The sequence below is a fragment of the Catharus ustulatus genome, chromosome 4 (assembly GCF_009819885.2).
Source record: "Catharus ustulatus isolate bCatUst1 chromosome 4, bCatUst1.pri.v2, whole genome shotgun sequence".
Taxonomy (NCBI): domain Eukaryota; kingdom Metazoa; phylum Chordata; class Aves; order Passeriformes; family Turdidae; genus Catharus; species Catharus ustulatus.
In genome coordinates, this window is record NC_046224.1 from 6,177,222 (window position 1) to 6,197,145 (window position 19,924).

The 19,924-nt window shown below is 41.5% G+C and overlaps 1 protein-coding gene across 12 annotated transcripts in view; it reads left to right on the forward strand.

Moving 5' to 3' along the window:
* The window catches only part of CELF2 (CUGBP Elav-like family member 2), a 371,106-nt gene that overhangs the window by 272,622 nt on the left and 78,560 nt on the right, over window positions 1–19,924 (forward strand). For all 12 annotated transcript variants that reach the window (XM_033057254.2, XM_033057251.2, XM_033057250.2 and 9 more), the window contains one exon: window positions 1,335–1,417. In XM_033057254.2, coding sequence (XP_032913145.1) covers window positions 1,335–1,417 — 83 coding nt within the window. The remainder of the gene's footprint in view (window positions 1–1,334; window positions 1,418–19,924) is intronic.

Sequence of the window (19,924 nt, forward strand, 5' to 3'; positions counted from 1 at the left end):
CTTCTCCTTGTGTCCTTTGCCATTTCGGGGATGCTGCAGGGTTGAACACAAGTAGGCATGTCAGGTGGGCTGGGATGTTTCACCTTGGCCAACAGTAGGGAGCTGATACAAGCATCATTTTTGCTCACTGCCTGAAGCACAGATTATTTTATCTGTGTCATGCTCCCTGGGAGCACCAAGGCTCATGAGCTGGGGTTTCTTTTATTTACTGATTGGTTTTGACATTTCTCTGGAGTTGTAACAAATCTCTGGCTGTGATTAAGAGAGCAGGATTGTTTTCTGATTCATCAGTAAGACCTGCATCCTCCTGTTTCATGTGAAGTAGGTTTTTACCTCAGGAGCCACTTCTGCCCCCCAGCCAGCATTGCCCAGAATGTTTTCTCTCTCCCCATAGCAGCTGGGTCACCAAACACCCCATCTGCAGCAAACATCTCATCTGTCAAAGAGGAGGCTTCATTGCTGTGGGGCACTATAGGCAAACCCTAGTCCTTGCTTTATGTCCCCTGCCTGTGACATTGCAGCTCTTCCCTGAGGATCTGCCTGGGAGCCCTGACCTCACCCTGGGGCTGGTGTTGAGCTGCCTGGGCTGTGTGTGCTGCAGAAAAAGCTGCTTTACATGTTTGCAGTGGACAAAGTGACAGCAGCCCATGTTCAGTCCCACACACACCTGGCTGAACCATGCTGTCGAAAGGGAAACCACAGGATTAAGGCAACTAAAACCACCTGCTTTAGTGAAAATTGGGCAGATGCAGGGAGAGCAGACCCTCCCTTAATGCTGTCAGCCATCAGCAGCCTCCACTATCCCAGCAGTGGTGAATCCACCTGTAGCTTGTTTTTCATTCTTGAAACTGAGATAAGTGTTCCACCCCCAGTCCTTCCTGGTTTCAAAGAAATGGGGAAACCAACCTTAGCTCTTTGGTACAAGGCCCTTTAAATAAGGTCCTGCTTTAGCCTGATTTTCTGCTTGGGATGTAACAATGAATTCCTGCTGCTTGAACCTGCCATGTTGCTTATATTCAAAGTATAATGGGGAGCCTTCAGAAAAATATAACCTTATTTACAATGTACAAAGCCAATTGGATTTTGGTTAACAATTTCTAAGTGATTACAGTTCATGAACAATGCAGGTGTGCTATAGATGCAATGCACAGGGGGGGACTTTTTATTTTAAACTATACAAGCTTTCTTTTATTCATGTCATTCAGGCGCCTCAGGATAATTCACATTTCCAGCTTTCATAATGTGTTGTTCAACCACTGTTTTTTCTCCCTCCCTATTGTACTCTCACAAATCATACTCACTAATTTCTGAAAGCTTTTCATTTCTCTCTATAGGTTGTTGTTTCGTAACATTTTATACAAGAAAAGCTGCTCTTGAGGCACAGAATGCACTGCACAATATTAAAACTTTACCTGGGGTGAGTACATATACTTTTTGATCCTAATTATTTTATTGCCAGAAAAATAGCCCTTTTGCTCTTGATGCTGCTTGGTGCCCCATATGACCTTGATCTCTGCAAGGAGGGTGGCTAAGCTGATGGTCTGTCCTGTGTTAGTGTCAGTCCTGTAGTAATGGCATCATGTCTAAAGGCAGTTGCTGTTCTCTAGAAAGTCCTTTGGCTGGAAAGGATACTGATTCCTGCTGACTAAAGACAGTGGCCAAAGTGCAATGTGGATCTTTTTATAAATTTATTTAAGGGGGAGGGAGGGGAGAAAACACATGGCAGAAAAGCACTGCATCACTGGGACTTCGTGTTTGAAAAGGGAGAGAAAAGACAAAACTTGGCCAAATTTTGTTAAATGCAGCCTTTATCCACATGGTTTCTAAACAACCTGAATGTGCTGGCTGCACATGTCAGGGTGCTGTAGAGTGTGGTCCACGTAGCTGCCTGCTCAGAGTCATCCTGTCTCCTGACATCACCTCTCCTCACCACCTGCTCCCACTGGCACCAGCATTCAGAACAGTTGTGATTGTGTTGTACAAATGGTATCTTGCATTTTCCTTCGATATTTTATATTTAAATTACAGGGCTAGAGAGAAGTATATCGCTGGTAATTGCATGTCTTAACTCTGAAACCTTCTTGTACCACCATTTTCATTTTTTCTGCTGAATACTTTGAGGATGGAAGAGAGAAAACATAAAGGATGGATGTATATTCCCTATTGATGTAGGAGAAGTGTTCAAGTATATGTTTGTAGTGTCTGGTTACAGTCATGGAAATAAATAAACACACTGTGTAAATAAATAGAGCACTGCCTGGACTGACAGTTATATGGCCAATATCTCCTTTAGTTCCTATGTGCTGTGTGTGAAATTAGACACTGTGTTTGAAAAATTATATCTGGCCTGTTCACTTTATGCAAGTGATTTCCTAATAAGGAAAGCCACCTCATGTGTCATGGAAATGACCAGTTAGGGAGGTGCTGTCATGGGACAGCTACCTGTGAGCCCTGCTGAAGGCAAAATGCCAGAGGGAGTCCTCTGATAAATGCAGTGAAAATGCTGGGAATGGTGGTGGGAAAGGTAGGGCAGCCATGGGAAATAGGAGAGAAGTTGTGGCACTTCAAATGATTCCAGCAACCGGCCCTTGCCAGGGACAGTATCAGGAGCTTACAAGCCTCCCAGTGGAGTCTGAGTTGAGGGTGTAGAGGATGGATGTGCCATCCTCAAAGGAGAAGGGAAGGCTGTGAGGAGCAATTAATTCCCTTTGAGTCCCCTTTGGAGCTCAGGCTGAATCTCAGCTCCTCTGGCTCTGCAACCCCAGTTATTGGTTCTCATCCCCACTGCCAGAAAACGCTGATCCCTGGATGAGAGCTCTCAATGTTGCACCTAAACCAACTCACTGAGTAATTGCTGTCCATCATGCTTTGAGTCAAATGGCTTTGTGGACTGGCTGGGAAGGATGAAGGTGATCCCAAGCTGCTGGAGCAGAACTCTGCCCTGATAGCATCCCTCAAGCTCTGCCCCAAGATCTACTCATCACCCCCCTTAGAAGTAGACAAGGTCTATTTATAATCATAAAATCATCGAGTCATAAAGGTTGGAAAAGACCACCAAATCATGGAGTGCAACCTTTGTCCAAAACCCACAATGTCAATTAAATCACAGCACTAAGTGCCACATCCAGTTGTTTTTTTGAGCACTTCTAAGGATGATGACTCCACCACTTCCCTGGGCAGCCTGTTCCAATGCTTGACCACCCTTTCAATGAAGAAGTTAATTCTGATGTCCAACCTGAGTGTCCCCTAGTGCAGCTTAAGGACATGTCCTCCCATCCTGTCACTGGTTTCCTGGGAGCAAAGCCTGACCCCCACCTGGCTACACCCTCCTGTCAGGGAGTTGGAGGGAGGATAAGTTCACCCCAAGCCTCCTTTTCTCCGGGCTAAACAAACCCAGCTCCATCAGCTGCTTCTAGTTTTCTGTGTTCTTCCCTGAGTCCCCAAGCTGCTTGCTGTGTTTTGAGAGATTTTATTTATCCCAGTGGTGACTTGGAGGGGCAGATTCCCTCTCTGACTTCCCCACGAACAGGTGGCAAAGCTGGCTCAGCTCTGCATTGCATCTTACCTGAGCAGGGCATCATTTTCTCCCTGACTTTTTGCACAGCTAAGGAGCAGGCAACAGTTAAAGACACTAGTGTACCTTTTGATGTTTTTAAAATAAGGTTCAAAAATATAATATTTTGAACTCTCTATAGCTCTTTGTCATTTAAAAATTTATCTTTCCAAGCTGTTTTTTTCCTGTCCTGACTGTGAGGTTACAAAGTTTTCTTATAAGGAAATGTGGAAATTGCATTCCCATGACTCTGGGGCCTTGGATTTAAAAATACTCCTGGTAGAGCCAGAGATATTCAGATTTTACTATGAGATAAGTTATATCTACTTTCTTAAAGGGAAACCTCTAATAAAGAGAAGCAACTTGAATACATTCCTACTACTTGTCTTTCAGAATGATTCAGCATATATTATATAAGAGATTCTATATTTTGCACGTGCAGCATGCTGACATTCAGCATATGTGGGGATACTGTTATGCTGCATCTGTGTATTCCCAAAATAACTTCATTTAAGCACGCTTTAAAGTTGTGGCACACGAGCTGGAAATGCTTCACATTAGCAGGGTTCTCCTTATGTGAATTGTAGCAATTTCTGTATTGTTCCTCTTGCCTGCTAAGCAGCTTTTACCAAACAAGCGGGAATCAGTAGTGGATAGTTCCATGTGTGAAATAGTCTCAGAGCAAATGGAAGCAATCTTCTGTCAGAGCTACAGCAAGGGATGAATTTGGATCAGGTTCATTTGGGCATGAAGTGTCAGCTTGCTTCCAGTGAGCAAGGTGTGGTCAGGAGGGGGTTCAGTAATAAGGTGTCTCCTGGAAACAAAAGAATCCATGCTTTCCCTTTTTGCTGTAATACTCCCATGCATGAGATAAGGCATCCTTAAATAACCCAGGAAGAAAACCTGAGGCAAAGGCAGGTGATCTTGTGGTGTAAGGTGAGGAAAGCTGTCAGAGACAGGAGCAGGGGGCTGTGGCTGTTGGAACTCCTCTGTGTTTTACCTGCACTCAGGTGTAACCTGCACTTCTGCACAGGTGTGGAGAGGAATAGCTCTGTGTTCGTTATTGATGGAGCCCAGGTTATTTCTGGGTTTAGTCTCTTCATTTCTTAAGTGCAGACTTGCTCCATGTAGCTCGGTAAGCAGGTTTTGGATCAGCATCGGTGAAGCCAAAAAGTGGGGGTTTAGTGTGAAATTTATCCCCCTTCCAAGGCTGCAGTTTAATTTAAGTAGGTTTTTGAGCAAAGCCTGCAGTGCTATGTCTCTATCTCTGCTTTTTGCCTGGACCTCATCCTTAAAAGAGACATGAAAACACCAGCGCTTGATGTGCTCCTTTGAGCTGCACCCTTTTAGTGGACATGAAGAAAATAAGACCAGACATAAATGATTAATGCAGAATCTTGGAAGAAAATATTGCAGGGTGCCTTGCTGTTTGATTACAAGCCTTGGAATTAGTCAACATTTCCATAATTCTAAACCAATATACACCTGTTTTCCCACTGTGATGTGAAGGCACAACTTAATTTAACAGAAACCCCGCTGTGCTAAATCTCTCATTAAATACCAAGCTAGTTCTGTAATTTAAAGTTGCTGCACTACTATTTTAACTGAATTGCCTTTGTATTATAAAATTAATAAGAAGTTAATGATGCACTTTGCTGTATTCTCTCAGATTTTTTTTTTCACAGCAACAACAACAAAAAAAGAAAGATAAAGAAGAAAAACATGTCACCAGCTGACATCTCAAGGCTTTTCTGGTTTTAATCATTTTCCTGAGGATAGAAATTCATTTAAAAGATTTTTTTTAAAATTTTAAAACTTTCTGCACAAGTAGGATCAAACATCATCTTTTTATTCATGATTAATATAATCTCTCTGTTAGTCATAATATTCCTTGCCATATATTGGAGCTTTTATCTTTCCCAAAATATGTATTTAGATATCACTTGTTATGTACGATTGCTACTAGGCAGAGAAGCAAATACACAGTGTTTGAGAAATACAGGCATATTGTTATGATATATGATACAGATCAACGAAACGGGGACAGTTCTCTTCTGTTTACTTGGTGCTGGCATCACAAGTGGCTTTTATGTCTTGCAAAGGAACAACATGAATTTTCAGATGTGTCTTTTCAAACATAGCATGAGAGCAGGTTGCTGATACCCTCGTAGCTCATAGGGATGTGGTTTCTATTATTCAGCTTAGAGTCAGGTTTTCTTGAAGTGTTCATTTGGATTTTGTTTTAAGAGGCAGAAGGGAGAAAAGGGAAAACCTCAATTTGAATGTAATAATGATCTTAGAAATGGGCTTCTTTGGGATGAGATGCAGAACTGAGGCCTTAACTAGTCTCATCTTCATTAAGAATCTCATGGCTTCGTTAGAGGTGTTTAACTTCTATTCCCCAAACAGAGTAATCCAATAAATTCCACCCATCTAAATTTATTCTGTACCTTCAGTTAGATGTAATAATCTTGGTTCCCCCATGCTCTAATTTGCTGCTTAGTGAAAATTGGATTCTGTATAGAGGGCAAACCGCAAAGAGCTGTAGTCAGGGACTGCTTTAACTGCCTTTATGGCACTGACATTTGTTCTTTGTTTTAGTTTTAAGATGTTTTATTTCCAAAACAGATTGTGCTCTGTTTTGCTGACAAGTGAACCTGGTGGGATTTCCTGGCAAGGGTTAAGTGCAGATAGGTAATGCAGAGCACTATATGTTGGTTGGATTCTTGGAGCCAAATAGCTGAATAAATGCACCTTTAATGCACCTTTAATGTCATGCAGAGGCTATTTGAAGTCAGAAATCAATGGGCATCCATTTGTAAAATCTACGCCTAAAACTCTTTGGAGTCTTTGTTCTGTATTTGAAGTTAGATTTATTGGACATGGTAAGGGTTATTTGTTGTCTTTATGTACATTTTTTATATATCCTCCTACCTAAGGTTATCACAAAAAATAATTAACAGCCCACACTCTGCACTCCCATGCTTTTAACAGAATCATTGTTTACGTGGTTCTTATTTCAAGTGGGATACACATATTCCAAGTAGCAGCAAACCTTTTGTATTGAAGTTCTGGCATGAAATTAGGACATTAGCTGTATGAATTGATTTGATTAAGGGTTTAACAAAGAAGAAATACCATTTTGAGAAAGCGCTTAATATTTTAACAGAAAGGTGGAGTTTGTAGGAACTGTTTTTGTAAAATATTCATGGTTTCCTTTTTTGCCAGATGTTGTCAAGGAAAACATTTTTAATTTTTACATTGTAAGAATCACTACGTGGTTTAATTAAGCTTTTTTTTTTTTACATCATAGGGAAGCAGGACTGGCTTAGAGGGAACTTTGCCCACAGGTTGTGTACTGGCTGTAAGGAAACCTCAAAGTCCATTTAGGGGAGTAGAATGTGAAAAATAATAATCAGAATAATCTGATCCAAAATGGAGACACCATGACAACTTACTATGAAACCTCATTTATCACTTTCTGATAAAATATCATTTGTCCAACAAGAAGCAAAAAAACCCCACATATATTTCTGTTTCTCCCTTTTCATCATGAGCTCCTTTCTAATAACTATCTTGACACTCTCCTTTCTGGAGTAGTGTTTTAATATCTAGTTCCCTTCTCTGATTTAAGCCTTATGGTTTGTCAGTACTATATGAACATTATGTAAAAATTACCTGTAATGAAAAGGTAATCATCCAATATTATTTGAATAATAGCCTGAATATGATATATCAGTGACTCTGAGAGATTTTGACAAACAGAAAGGGAATTCAAAGAGCAATTAACTTAGTTAAGGCTTTGCAGTGATTGATTTATGATGACAAATTAAACTAATTCAGTACCCACATAGTATGGCCAAATGCTGTTTAATGAAGGATGCAAAGAGTATAGAACTGCTTAAATGATAAAAATAACCAGATGGGAAAGAGGAGAATTCCCAAGGAGCATCTGTTTCTAGGAAGTGAGCTATAAGACTTTGAATGATGCTGAGAAAGTGAATCTGACCCATTCCTTCCTTTAAAATCCTATGCAAAGGAACTCGATACACTTTGCCCAACTCAGAAGAAATGTGGGTATTTTTTTTTAGATTCAAAATTATCACTTCTACCCCTGCCACTCAAAAAAAATGTTGCACTGACTCTTCCACTTCAGTGAAAATGAATATTTTCACTAAGTTCAGATACCTTAGTAGAAAAGTTGGGTTTGCACCTACCAGTGTTTTGAAACACAGAATACATCACCAGCCCCAGATTTAAAAAATGGAAAAAACTGACTTAGGAACCCAGTGAAACCTCTGTAAGCAGCTGAACTTGAAGATTAATGGGAGAATGGTGAGTTTTGTGCAGGTGTAGGGAGAGGGGAATATTGACTAAGTGAAAATAACTTCTCTAAGTTGAGCAAAACATTTAGTTCATAATGATATTGTCCCTTTTTCTCATTTAGGGATGGGGGTCAAATTTACCTCCACCAAATTCATAGCCTCATCATTAGGATAACTTTCTGGCATGCAAGGAGAATGCAGTTCATATCTTCTCTGCCTTGTTTATTGAAAGGATTTAGCTTGGATTGACCTAACAGAGCCTTCACCACTGGACTTAGTTAAGATCAGGGTCACTGTTTCTCTTCTTGAAGCTGCTCCAGCTGTATGAATGTATCAAATTCTGGTGGGAGTGAGAGAAAGCAAGGAACAGCACTTGGTTGCCTGGTACTGAGGGCAGTGACTCAAGTACTGTGATTTCTGGATGTGAATTCGTGCTCTAGTAACTATTTTGTTGTTTGGAAAAGCTTCAAACATTGGGAAGAGACTCTCCAAGAACAGGGAAGTGCAGGAAGATCCACTGCTGAGGACTCAGAGAAGGTGGCAAAACCTTGACCTGCCTTACCTGTGGTGTGTCAGGAGGGTGCAGAGCTGCACAGGGGCACAGGGCATGGGCATCCATGAGCTGGTTTAGACCCTAAACATCCATATCAGTTTGCTGCTTTTCCTGCTGGGAAGCAAGACCACACTGATCCAGCTGCAAAAGCAGTTAGAGACACACTAGCTTTTTAGAGAACTCTTGGAATAGTTCAGGAATTTTTTGGGTTTTTTTGCACAACTTTGCAGTATTATAATATTGGGATGGAAATTAAATAAGGCATAATAATGGCTTGACCTCAAAAAAATTCACTAATGTGAAGCTCATCCCCTAAAGGCCAAACCATTCTGGTGTGTGACACTGGGATTTACCTCTGGTTTCCATAACTCTGACCAGTTGAGGTCATCACTTTGCAAAATCCCTCCAGACCTTTTTGTCCAACTTAGAACATCTTAGTCAGTGAGGGTGGTGCATCTGTTCACAGGATATCACTTTTAAGCTGGGTAGCCAAAAATCACTGACTTGGAGAACCTTTTGCTGTGCACTTCAGAAATCTCTGAAGAAAATCAAGAGGCCATCACTGGAGTACTCCAGGGTATTGCAAAGCTCACCAAGATTTAGGTGGGGTGCTTAGCTAAGGATAATAGCCCAGGCACTCTCTTAAACAGCTATTTATCCTCCTGCTGGTGTTAGCTGTTTTCTGTTATCTGGAACAGAAAGTACAGGTGCTTCAGTCAGCCTCATTAGCACCATGACACGAGCTATTAAAATTGTCTTCCTAATGAAAAACTAGTTCAGGGAGCCTTCCTAGCTGTCTGACTACTCCTACAATAGTGAAATTAGAAAGCAAAATCATAAACAGAGTTGCAGGCATCAGGAAGTAACATCATTAGAGGTGCCCTTGGATGCCATTTACCTGCCTTGATAGCAATGTTTGGCACCCATGGGTCTGAGTTATGTTATGACTGAAGAGCCTGGGTCTCATGGCATGTTTATATCAGAGAGAATGTTTGTTCAGCATCCTCCTGCCACTGTGTCCAACCCTGTGAGCTGTGCTGCTTCCTTCAAACACCTCTGCTCTGTGGTCCATTGCTCTTGAAGGGATGCAGTGCTGGCTCACGATGTGTTTGCACTCCTGTGGTGGTGCAGGGAGCTGAGGTAGCCCCAGCCAGATTTCCCCCATCTCAGTCAGGTAATGAATCACCCTGGGCAGGTGCACTGTGCTGCTGAATGGGACAGTGTACATGGTAAGAGAGAAAACAGAAGTTCTGTCTTCTCTGTGGTGTTCAAAACCCCCATAATACTACAAAAACCAAGTGAAACTGGGCAGCCTGATTGAATCTCCTGCTCTAGTACACACTTTGGACAATCATATTCTGGCTAATTAAAATCACTATTTGCAGACCTAGAGAGATAATTTATTTTTTGCTCATCTCATTTTTTTAAGAAATTATCATCTTCATCAGTGTAATTGGAAGAAACACTTTTTTTGTCTGCTCTTCCCCTGTATTGTGCAGAGAAATCCTTCCTCCTCTGGCCAGCAGGGCCACTGGGGCTGCCAGAAGTATATGAGGATTCACTGGGTGCAAGCATCAGTCTGAGGTACAGACATGTCATCTGATTGTCTTGGTAGACATCCAAAGCCTTTAGAGATGCTCAAATGGGCTGTGAATTCCCATTCTGGAAAGACATGGAGGACAAATAGTTGCAGAGTTGTATTTTAGGCTGTCTGTGTGTGAAGCAAGTGGTCAGCATCCTCTAAGGCAGAGAGCAAATATTATTGACATGACACAGGGGAATGGGTTTAAACTGAGAGTACGTTTGGATGAAACATTAGGAAGAAATTCTTTACTGTGAGGGTGGCGAGGCCCTGGCCCAGGTTGCCCAGAGAAGTTATGGATGCCCCATCCCTGGAAGTGTTAAGGCCAGGTTGAACAAGGCTTGGACAGACCTGGTGGAAGATGTCTCTGCCCATGGCAGGAGGTTGGAACTAAACAGTCCTCAAGGTCTCCTCCAACCCAAACCTTTCTATGATTCTACAATTAAAGTGTCAAATACCTTTTAACAGAAAAAGCACTAACAGAGGGGGAAAGCCAATATTTGCCTCACTTTTGAAATGCTCCATCTTTTCTTGTTCAGCTAGCTGAAATCAGTGATGCCTTTGCTGCCAGACAGTAGCCTGGCTATCTGCAGGAGCAGAGAGAAACAGGCATTGAAAAAGATGTCACCATAACTCCATTTATTAACAAAAGCCTGTATTTATTGCCTTGTGCCAGGGAAGTTAAAAAAGCAAAAACTGCAAAAGAAAAAAAATCAGATTGAGCTAAACAGAGTCTTAAGCAGTGGTAAACAAAATGTAGCTTCCTTTGTGGTTGATTTTTATCCAGCTGCAGCCAAATATCAAAACGATATCAAAGGAAAGCTACCCATTAATTAATTCAGACTGACTTCACAAAGCAAGCTGGAGCTTTTGCTGATATCTGATTCTGACAACTTCCTAATCTTCACAAGTTGTCATTAAGAGTGGCATTAAAGCAGTCTGCAGTCAATCCCAGCTCTCTCCCCATTGTAACTCGGAGATGGTCTATCTGCCATCGCGGGGAGGGGGGATGTGCAAGCAGGGCTTAAAATAAGGAACTTTGCAAATGGAATTTGCAACATATCAGGGAATCATAGTAATACACTGCCTCAATCACTCATCCTAGGAATGCTCATCCATTCCCACTGCAATGTTACAAGTTGCAGTGAGTGGAAATTTCCTCTTCTGAAGGAGAAACATGGGGAAGAAACAGAGAAAGAAACTAAAAAAGAAACTTGTGTCTGAAAGAAATAATTAGAAGTCTGTAATGATCTCTAAGAAAGTATGAATAGAGGCTTATCACTGATTTCAAGATAGAGAACATAGGATTGTGGGTTGAATAAAGTAAGATTGTGGAAAATAAGACACTAATCAGGGGATAAGACTGATTTTACACTAAGAACTTTGAGCAGCCTGGTGTGGTGGAAGGTGCCCCTGCCCTTGGTAGGGGTGTTTGAATGAGATGAGTCTTAAGGTCCCTTCCAACCCAAACCATTCTATGATCCTATGAATTGAAAATCTGGTATCTTCACTAGCTCCTAATTCCACCATGAAAACACAACACTCAGTGTTCCTTACTGCTGCCAGGATCACTCAGAGGGATTGCAGCATCATGCAGAGATGTGAGGGATATGACACCATTCAGCTCTGAATGGCTCAAATGATTGAAGGGAGTTTGTTTGCTAGACCATCACTTGAGCACATATCCACCAGACAGCGACTAATACTATTTTGTGGCAAATTCCTGACAATACCTTGGAGAGAAATGTGCTGTGTTATTATACAGTATAGTCATTTCAACTATTGCAGAGAATACAGAGGAGGATAAGTGCTGCTGTGGGAGCACCTCACCCAGCATCCACAGCAGCATGCATGAAGATGGTGCATTTATTTCCTCCAGGGCCAAGTACTGCCCAAATGCCAGTGACAAATGGGAATTATTTTTTGTTGTACACACAACCAAGGATTTACCATCATAAGAGATGTAATAAAGCTTAGATCGAGTATCAGGAAAAAAATACCCTGTATCTGTTCAATTAGAATAATCTTCTAAAGGAGACAAAGTTAAATCCCAGTCCTTACAGGTGTTTGGGGTAGGAAAGTATTAGAAAATATGGGATAGGCAGTAATCCTGTATTGGCATTAAGTCATTCAAGATGAGCTGCTGGATTTTTTCATCTCTCATTTCTCCGATTGCTAAGAAGTGAAAGAAATTGCTATGCTGGGTAAATATAGAATACTCCTATTTGTACAAAAATATATGATTAACCAAAAAGAAAGATCTTGCTAAGTAAGAGCTACAGTCAGTCTAAGTGCTGTGCTTGTACACTTGTGTCTGGAGGGCTCAGGGGGTTGCTCAGGCAGGCGTGTCCCTTGCCTCTTGCGACCCTGTTCATTTTGCAAAGAATGACTTGGATTTATCCCAGTTTAAAAGTGGCCTGATAGCTGACAGCCCTCATTGTCTGCTACTTGTCCTCCTCCCTGTTGACATGAGAGCCAAAAATAGAGAGTGTGATGAGGGGAAAATTTCTTTTCTGCACCCATTCCTCCTTCCCTGTGCTTTCCTTCCCCTCTGCTGTAGCTTCACTGACACTGCAACAGCCCTCAGGCTGCACTAGCCTCTCAGAAGAAGTTGCATATGCCAAGAAACCAGAAGTTCAAGAAATCCCAGCAGTTGTAAATGCTACCTTTGGAGCAGGTAGGATGAATGATGTAAGAGACTTTAGCTCAGTTGGTTTTATCAGAGGACCTTCCTGATAGTTCTCTGTGGCCTGCAGCTGTTCCACCTCGAGCCATCCCTGCAAAGAGATTTCCTTGACCTTTAGGCAAGTTGCACATGAAGATGTTACTCACAGGGCATAGACCATTTCTAACTGAGTTGAGAAACAGTAAAGAATAAGTAAAAGAAGACAAGTTTTCACGTACTGATGCTTACAGTCACTAAATGAAGTGTGTTGTTTCTTTTCTTCGATAGAATCAGGGGCCCAGTCTCTGGACACAGGCATTAAGGTTCAGGCTTGGGATCAGATGCTGGTTTGGAGCTTTGCAGATGGGTGGAGGCAGGTTGATTTTGGCTTTATTCTTCCTAGCACTGTCCCTTTTACTAATGAAATCTTAATCACAGCTTGGTCCAGACACCACAACCAGCTGGAACTGACTCATTCTTAGAAAATATATGTTTCTGCTGATGCTGTCCATTTATTTTTTGTTTGTTCCACTTGTTGAAACACCTATGGACTGAAATATGTATTATTATTATCAAATGCATTAGAATTCCTGAAGATTAGCATTATAAGTATATAGTGCTTGTTTAGTTTGAACACAAACCACTTTCCTTATCCCAAAGAAAGCACTGGCAGAGTACATTAGCTACAGAGATGCTAAAAAATTAAAGAGAATGAGTTCATATGAAGGGTGGTTAAAAATAACATGGCTGCTCAACGTGCCTCTTACTGGTGTTTGTAACTGTATGTTTACACAACTAGACATTCATCTTTCCATGTGGACAGTGTGTGTTTGTGTGTGCTTGTGGCTGGAGAGCTGTGGCAGTATTGTTCTGTCTTCATAGATGGATGGAATATCAAGCTGTCTTTTTCATTCTCTCTCCCCAGCCAGATTATTTTGCCAGTGCAGACTATTGGCATAACACTGAGTTTGGATGCTGATACTGGATAGTTGTGGAAAATTCCTGTAACTTCAGCTCATGAGAGCTTAAATAGAATTTATGAGCCATATCCTCATTTGGCGTAAAATATTATGGCTCTGCTGGTTCAATAATAAAACTGTACTACTTACCCCAGCTGATCTCAGTCAGGAGAGCAGGATTTTTGACATCTTCATTCAAAACCTCTTTTCTACCTGAATGCTTTGGCTGTTCCCTGCAATATTTAGAGACATGCATGTTGACAAGTAATTTGGGGCTCACGTCTGACCTTTGAAGAAATCTGGATTGGTCTGTGTTTGGTAACAGGGAGGAATTTCACTGCCTGTCTGTCTTCTGGGGGGAAGGGAATTGTGAATCAAGACATGTATTCTGGACTCAGAACTTCTCTGTACCTTTGCTAAGAGAAAAGTGAAAACGGCAGTGGCCCCACATCATCAGGACCAACTTTTTTCTATATATTTTACCCTTTGCTCTAATTTAAAAGGTAGAATTTCAATAGATTTTATAATTTTGATGCTTTTGGGGCTTATTTTAGACTTACCTCAATCACACTTTTTAGCTATAAGATGTTCTTGCTGGTACATTGTAATGCAAATAGGAGAGCTTTCCAACAGAACTTTAAAAAAGCTTTGCATTAAAAAAAAGCTCCCATAGCCTAGAATTTGAGTATAGTACAAAATAATAGACTCTAGTTTCTGTCAGAAGAGGAGCCCAAGAGCGTCGTTGAATCAAGGTGACCTTCCATGCTGCAGAAAGAGTCAGGCAGAAGATCCACTTAGCAAATGAACAGAAAAAATCTGTGATGTGAAACTGGGGGAGTGGCTGAGGCTGGTTTCTCTCTTATTGAATGAAAGCAAAAAATTAAGAAGATAAGTGTAGATGAGATAACGCTGTGAAAGAAACTGAAGAGCTCCTGCCTATGCTTGCTTGCCTTTCTGAAATGTTGCTGTTGCTAGTCATTCCTTTTAAAGGGTTATCTCCTGAATTCCAGCTTGGCAAAGGTTGAGGATATTGATGAGCATAATCACATGGTGTTTTCCCAGAGCATAGTTCACAGAGGAGAACAAGCAAGCACAGAACTGCGTAAGTCTTAAAATACAGCTCCTGCAAAACAAGCATTTTATATCCTGGTGGCTTTGGCCTCTCTCAGAACAGAGCTTCTGTTTTGCATTACAAAAGCCATTGCATGTTTTTAAAAACCTATGATTTAAACTAAATTTCTTCACAGTCATTGGTAACCTGAAAGAAAAGTTATTTTATTTTTGATTTGGGCTGGGTTTTGGGGGAAGAAGAAGAAAGGGTAGAGGATTGCTTTGTTTTCTTAACAAATTTATAAAAATCATAGAAGTTGATGTGGAATCAGAGGGATTTATTTAAAAAGGGAGGGGTTTCCTGTGGACCAGGCTTGAGCATTATCACCCTAAAATGGTGACCACAGACTGAGCTACTTGAATATTTTCATTTGGCAGCAGGAAAGATCTTTTTTAAAATGGGGACTTCTCAAGCTTTCACAGATTCTGAGGAGGGCAAAATTCCCTGAGTACACCCTCAGGAGTCATGCTCCCTAAGTGGGGAACCTGAGAGAAATGTGAAATCTTTTTCTGGGTGAAATGTGAAATCTGCCTCTGCAGACCACTCAAGAAAGACCACTCTGCTGTGCTGCCTTCCCCTTTTGAGATGGTTGAGGGACCTCTCTGTCATTCCCAGGGGAAGACTTTATGTAGAAGATGATTAATAGGTAGCATGTTCTGGCTTTGCTCTGGTTCTGTTTTCCAAATATTAATATGGGAAGAGGGGGTGTTCTTAGATTTGAAGGGAAAAGTGTTCCCTTTAAAGTCTCAATCTCCTGTTGACTTCTGGAAACAAACACCCAGCTGGGGAGATGGAAGAAAGTACATCTTCAGAACACTTGAGTCATGTCCAGTGGGACACTGACTGGAAGGCTTGTGTCATGCTGGGAATTGAGTCCTGGCATCTTAGGTCATGCTGGGCAAGTCCACCCAATGCTCAACGAGGCTGCATTAGTTATTTGCTGACATCCCAAAGCCACAAGAGCTTGGCTAGCTTTTGATTTCTCCAGCAGCCCTGGATCACTGCTTCAGGTTCTTATGTCACCTCTCAAATAGGGTGTCTCGGGACTAACATTGTGAAAATAACCCTGCTTGTGTGGAGTGCACCTGCTAAATAATGTCTTACCTACACCTGATGATCAAAGTACAGGATTTTGGCTTGATAGGCTTGGCTTTAGTTGTGGAGTAACCCCAGATGCATCACATGGACCTCTGTGCCTTTTTCCCATATTCTTCCTTTCTGCTGCAAAGAGATAGCAGCAGTGAGTACCTCGCAGTGGTGTTAGGAATCAATTAGAGCATGAGGAGCTCGGGCTCTGGTGCAATGCAGACAGCTCAGCTTCCCTCTGGATCATCATTCCAGGCCATGCAGGCAGCTCAGCTCCCTCTAGATCATCATTCCACGCCATGCAGGCAGCTCAGCTTCCCTCTGGATCAACATTCCGGGCCATGCAAGCAGCTCAGCTCCCTCTGGATCATCATTCCAGGCCATGCAGGCAGCTCAGCTCCCTCTGGATCATCATTCCAGGCCATGCAGGCAGCTCAACTCCCTCTGGATCATCATTCCACGCCATACAAGCAGCTCAGCTCCCTCTGGATCATCATTCCAGGCCATGCAGGCAGCTCAGCTCCCTCTGGATCATTATTCCATGTCATGCTTCCCTCCGTGGCACTGGGCAAGTCTCACTGCACTCCATTTTCAGCTCACAAACCTGGGCAGGATTTTTTGCCCCTTGCAATCACCTTGGTGGGTGCTAAAACCTAGTCAATTAATGTCACAGAGAGGCTTCAGTTATCTCCCATCCCCACCACATTGTCATGCAAACTTCAATTGGCAAAATGTCAACAGAAGTTATTGCTGCTGCCGATGAGATGGATAACTCTCACTGTTAGAATAATATCTGACGTTTTGCTCCGATGTCTAATGGGTTTGCTTTTTAAGCATGGATGATGCAAAATATCCCCAAGGCATTATTCCCAACAAGTTATAGAATCCCACTTAATGTCTATTTTTAGGATTGAATAGGTTCTGTAAAGGCTCATTTGTTTGAAGAAAAGATAGTTAATAACTTTACTTTCCATTTGATTTTGAAGAGACAATCAATTTTTGGCCATACCTCCCCTTCTTTATCTCCACTTTGGCTTGCTTGTGTCCTGGAGTTGTTGCCATTAGTGTGGGAGGTAAGAAATTAAGGAATTAAATAAATGGAGGATAACTGCTAAAAGAGCAACAGTAGCTATTTGTACACTAGGAAGTGGTGCATCACTTCTAAGATATCCAACTTTTTAATTTCTGTATGAGAGAACAACATTTAAAAGAGCCTGAGTGCTACAGCGTAATTAGTAAATGTATGGGAGGAACACCAGGATGTGGGGGGGACTGTGGAAGGGATAACTAGATGAAGAATTATTATTATTATTAATAATAATAGTAATAATAATGTTATTGTCATTTTATTATTATTTTAAAGCGCAGCATTGTTTTTAGTCTCCTTACTTAATGTTTAATTTAACTTGAATTTAAACCACAGAGTGTAGTGGATTGCAAATGACTGAGTTGGAAAGCTTCCAAAAACCATTGAATTTCAGTGGTTTTAGTGTTCTCCGGTAAAACAACTTGTTTTAAGCAAGCTATAGGCTTGTTTCTGTGCTCTAAATAGAAAATAATGATGTTATGCATTACTGCATGAGCTATATTTGGCACCCACCAGCAATATTCATTTTCTCTTGCTTCTCTCTCTTCCTCCTTACCTCGCTCCCTCTCCCTCTCTCACTCCAAAAAAATCATCTATATATGTCTGACAGTAATCTAGGAGGCCAAGTAACAGATCATATTCTTATACTACTAAAATTGTATGAATGCCTAACACAGTTTAAATCCCTTAAATTGGGATTTATTGAAGAGATGACAGCAAACAACCTTCTAGCTATGCCATTGCTCAGGCAGTTACAGCAACTGCTTTACATTTATTTGTGAGATTCTAAGTGATAAATGCACATTTGTCCTTCTTTTATCCATGAATAAATGAAGGTGAATGACTTCAGCCAATGCTGGGAATCCAAAGCTCTGCCTGTGCTGGTGAAGCCAGCAGGAGCATGGTGCTGGTCAGCACTTTCCTGCCTGGTGTGTGGGCATATTTTGGGGGAATAACATGGGTTACACACTGTTCCCACTGGACAGTGTGGACAAGGATATCCTGTTTCGAGGGGAAGGAGGAGTATAGCTGTGAAAGTGCAAGCTGTGCTACACCACTTATTTTTAAGATCCAGAGAACAGTCCTTTGCCTCTTTTATTCAGTGGTATTTATTTGGCCTTGGAGATTATCCCCAGTTCCCAGAGAAGTTCCCAAAGCACTAGTCAGATATTGACTGCGTAATTCAAGTTAGTTTGACCCTAGAGGAGTCATTCTAAACAGTTCTTTTCGATAGGAAAATACACCTCTTTCACTTCTGGGAAACTCATATTACTTGTGAGTCACAAGGGTTTAAAAAAGCAAAACCAGCTGGCAATGAAATGATGTGAGAAATTAGTGTTCTTTCAGCTCCTCTGAAAGATCCTATGGAAAAACTGGGGAGCTAAAAGCTGAAATGAGGGGCAGGGTGGGGGGTATAGAGGTATCTGCACATAATAGTCCAGAAAAACAATGGTCTCTACAGATACTGAAAATCATTTAATTCTCTGGTGCTTACAGAGTATTTTCTCTTCTTCCTCCAATCTTCAGGTAGGTCAGTACATTCCCTCCTGACTTCCAGACTCAGTAGAGGTTCTCAGAAACCTGGTTCCTCTTGTTTTTTCCTTTGACTACTGGTCTAATTAAACTGCACTCACTAATTGGATCAGGAGCTTGGAGAAAGCTTTGAATTCATTTCCAGACCAGAGTTAGGGAAAGATCATAATTTTTTTCTCACTGGTTTTCATGCTGGTAGCTCTTTAGGTGCTTTTCTTCTGAGCCCTTATCCTGTCTCTGCTGCTCCTTTTAATACTTCCTTCCTCTTCGGTTTTCCTATTGATTTAGAAAGTCTCAGAATTTATAATCCTTCACTCAAAAAGAATATTAGGGTTTAATTAAGGTCTAATGTCTCATCTTCTCTCTCCCACATTCTTTCTTGACATTTTACAGTTCTGAGATGTAAAAAATATGAAAAAATGTCCCCTTTGGCTTCAGCAGTGATTAATGCTAGCAAGAAGCAGGTCCCAAAGTGCTAGAAGTGACAAGATACATGCAAGCTGTCATAATTTAATCCTACTGCTTTTTGTTTGGTTCGGTTGTTACCCAAGTAACCCCAGTTCTGCAAATTTACCCTTTGCCTGGGGGAGGTTTAGCTCCATTCTGTGTGGTGTTTCTCTGTGATGTGGTCTGTGAGGGTGACAAACTGAGTCGGGTCATGGCTTGAAACTTATAGCCAGGGCAGATGACAGGGAAGGGAGGAAGGGACAGCTCTGAAAAGGGCTAAGAGCTCTAGAAGTCTGCTGTTGGCTTTAAAGGATTATAGAAAATGATGACAGGAGTGGTAAGGAGTGAGGAGTCATGGATAACATTCTCCACACACAATCCCTGAACTCTGATGGTGAAAAGTCACATTCTGCTTAACTTTAGAGGACTTTCAGAAGTCTTTGACTGCCATACTGAGCTGGGTGAAGGTGGGGACAGATCTGATGTGCATTTAGAGTCCTTTCTTGCCAAGTGGTTTTCCTTCCTCAAGGCACAAGGAATGATAGGAGCAAGGCATGTGCACCCACAGTGACAGGCATGAACAGTAAAAGCTGCTAATAGGTGTAGTAATCATGTATGAAGGTGCTTTTGCAATGGACCATTAAAAAAAAAAAAAAAAGGTTTTTCAGTCTAGGTGGCCGGTTTCAGAGATGCTGAGGGTGTCCAAATTTCACAGACTCATCACAGCTGCAGCAAAATGAACCCATCAGCTCCTTCATCTTCACTGAAGGGCATCTCCTGCTTTTAATCACCAAAGTGATTCCTGTGTAGGACTAACATACTCATGTTTAACATCTTAAAGCAGCCAGTAGAGACCATTTCGAGTGCCAACTGCCTCTTCCGACAAACCTTGCTTCACTCACAGAAATTGCTGCTCACAGAAAGTCTTTAGTTTACCCAGAATATCTGAATGACCATTTCTCTTCAGAAAATTGATGCAAAGCAGGTGTCCAAAAGCCTTTCCAGCAAATATATTGAGAAATC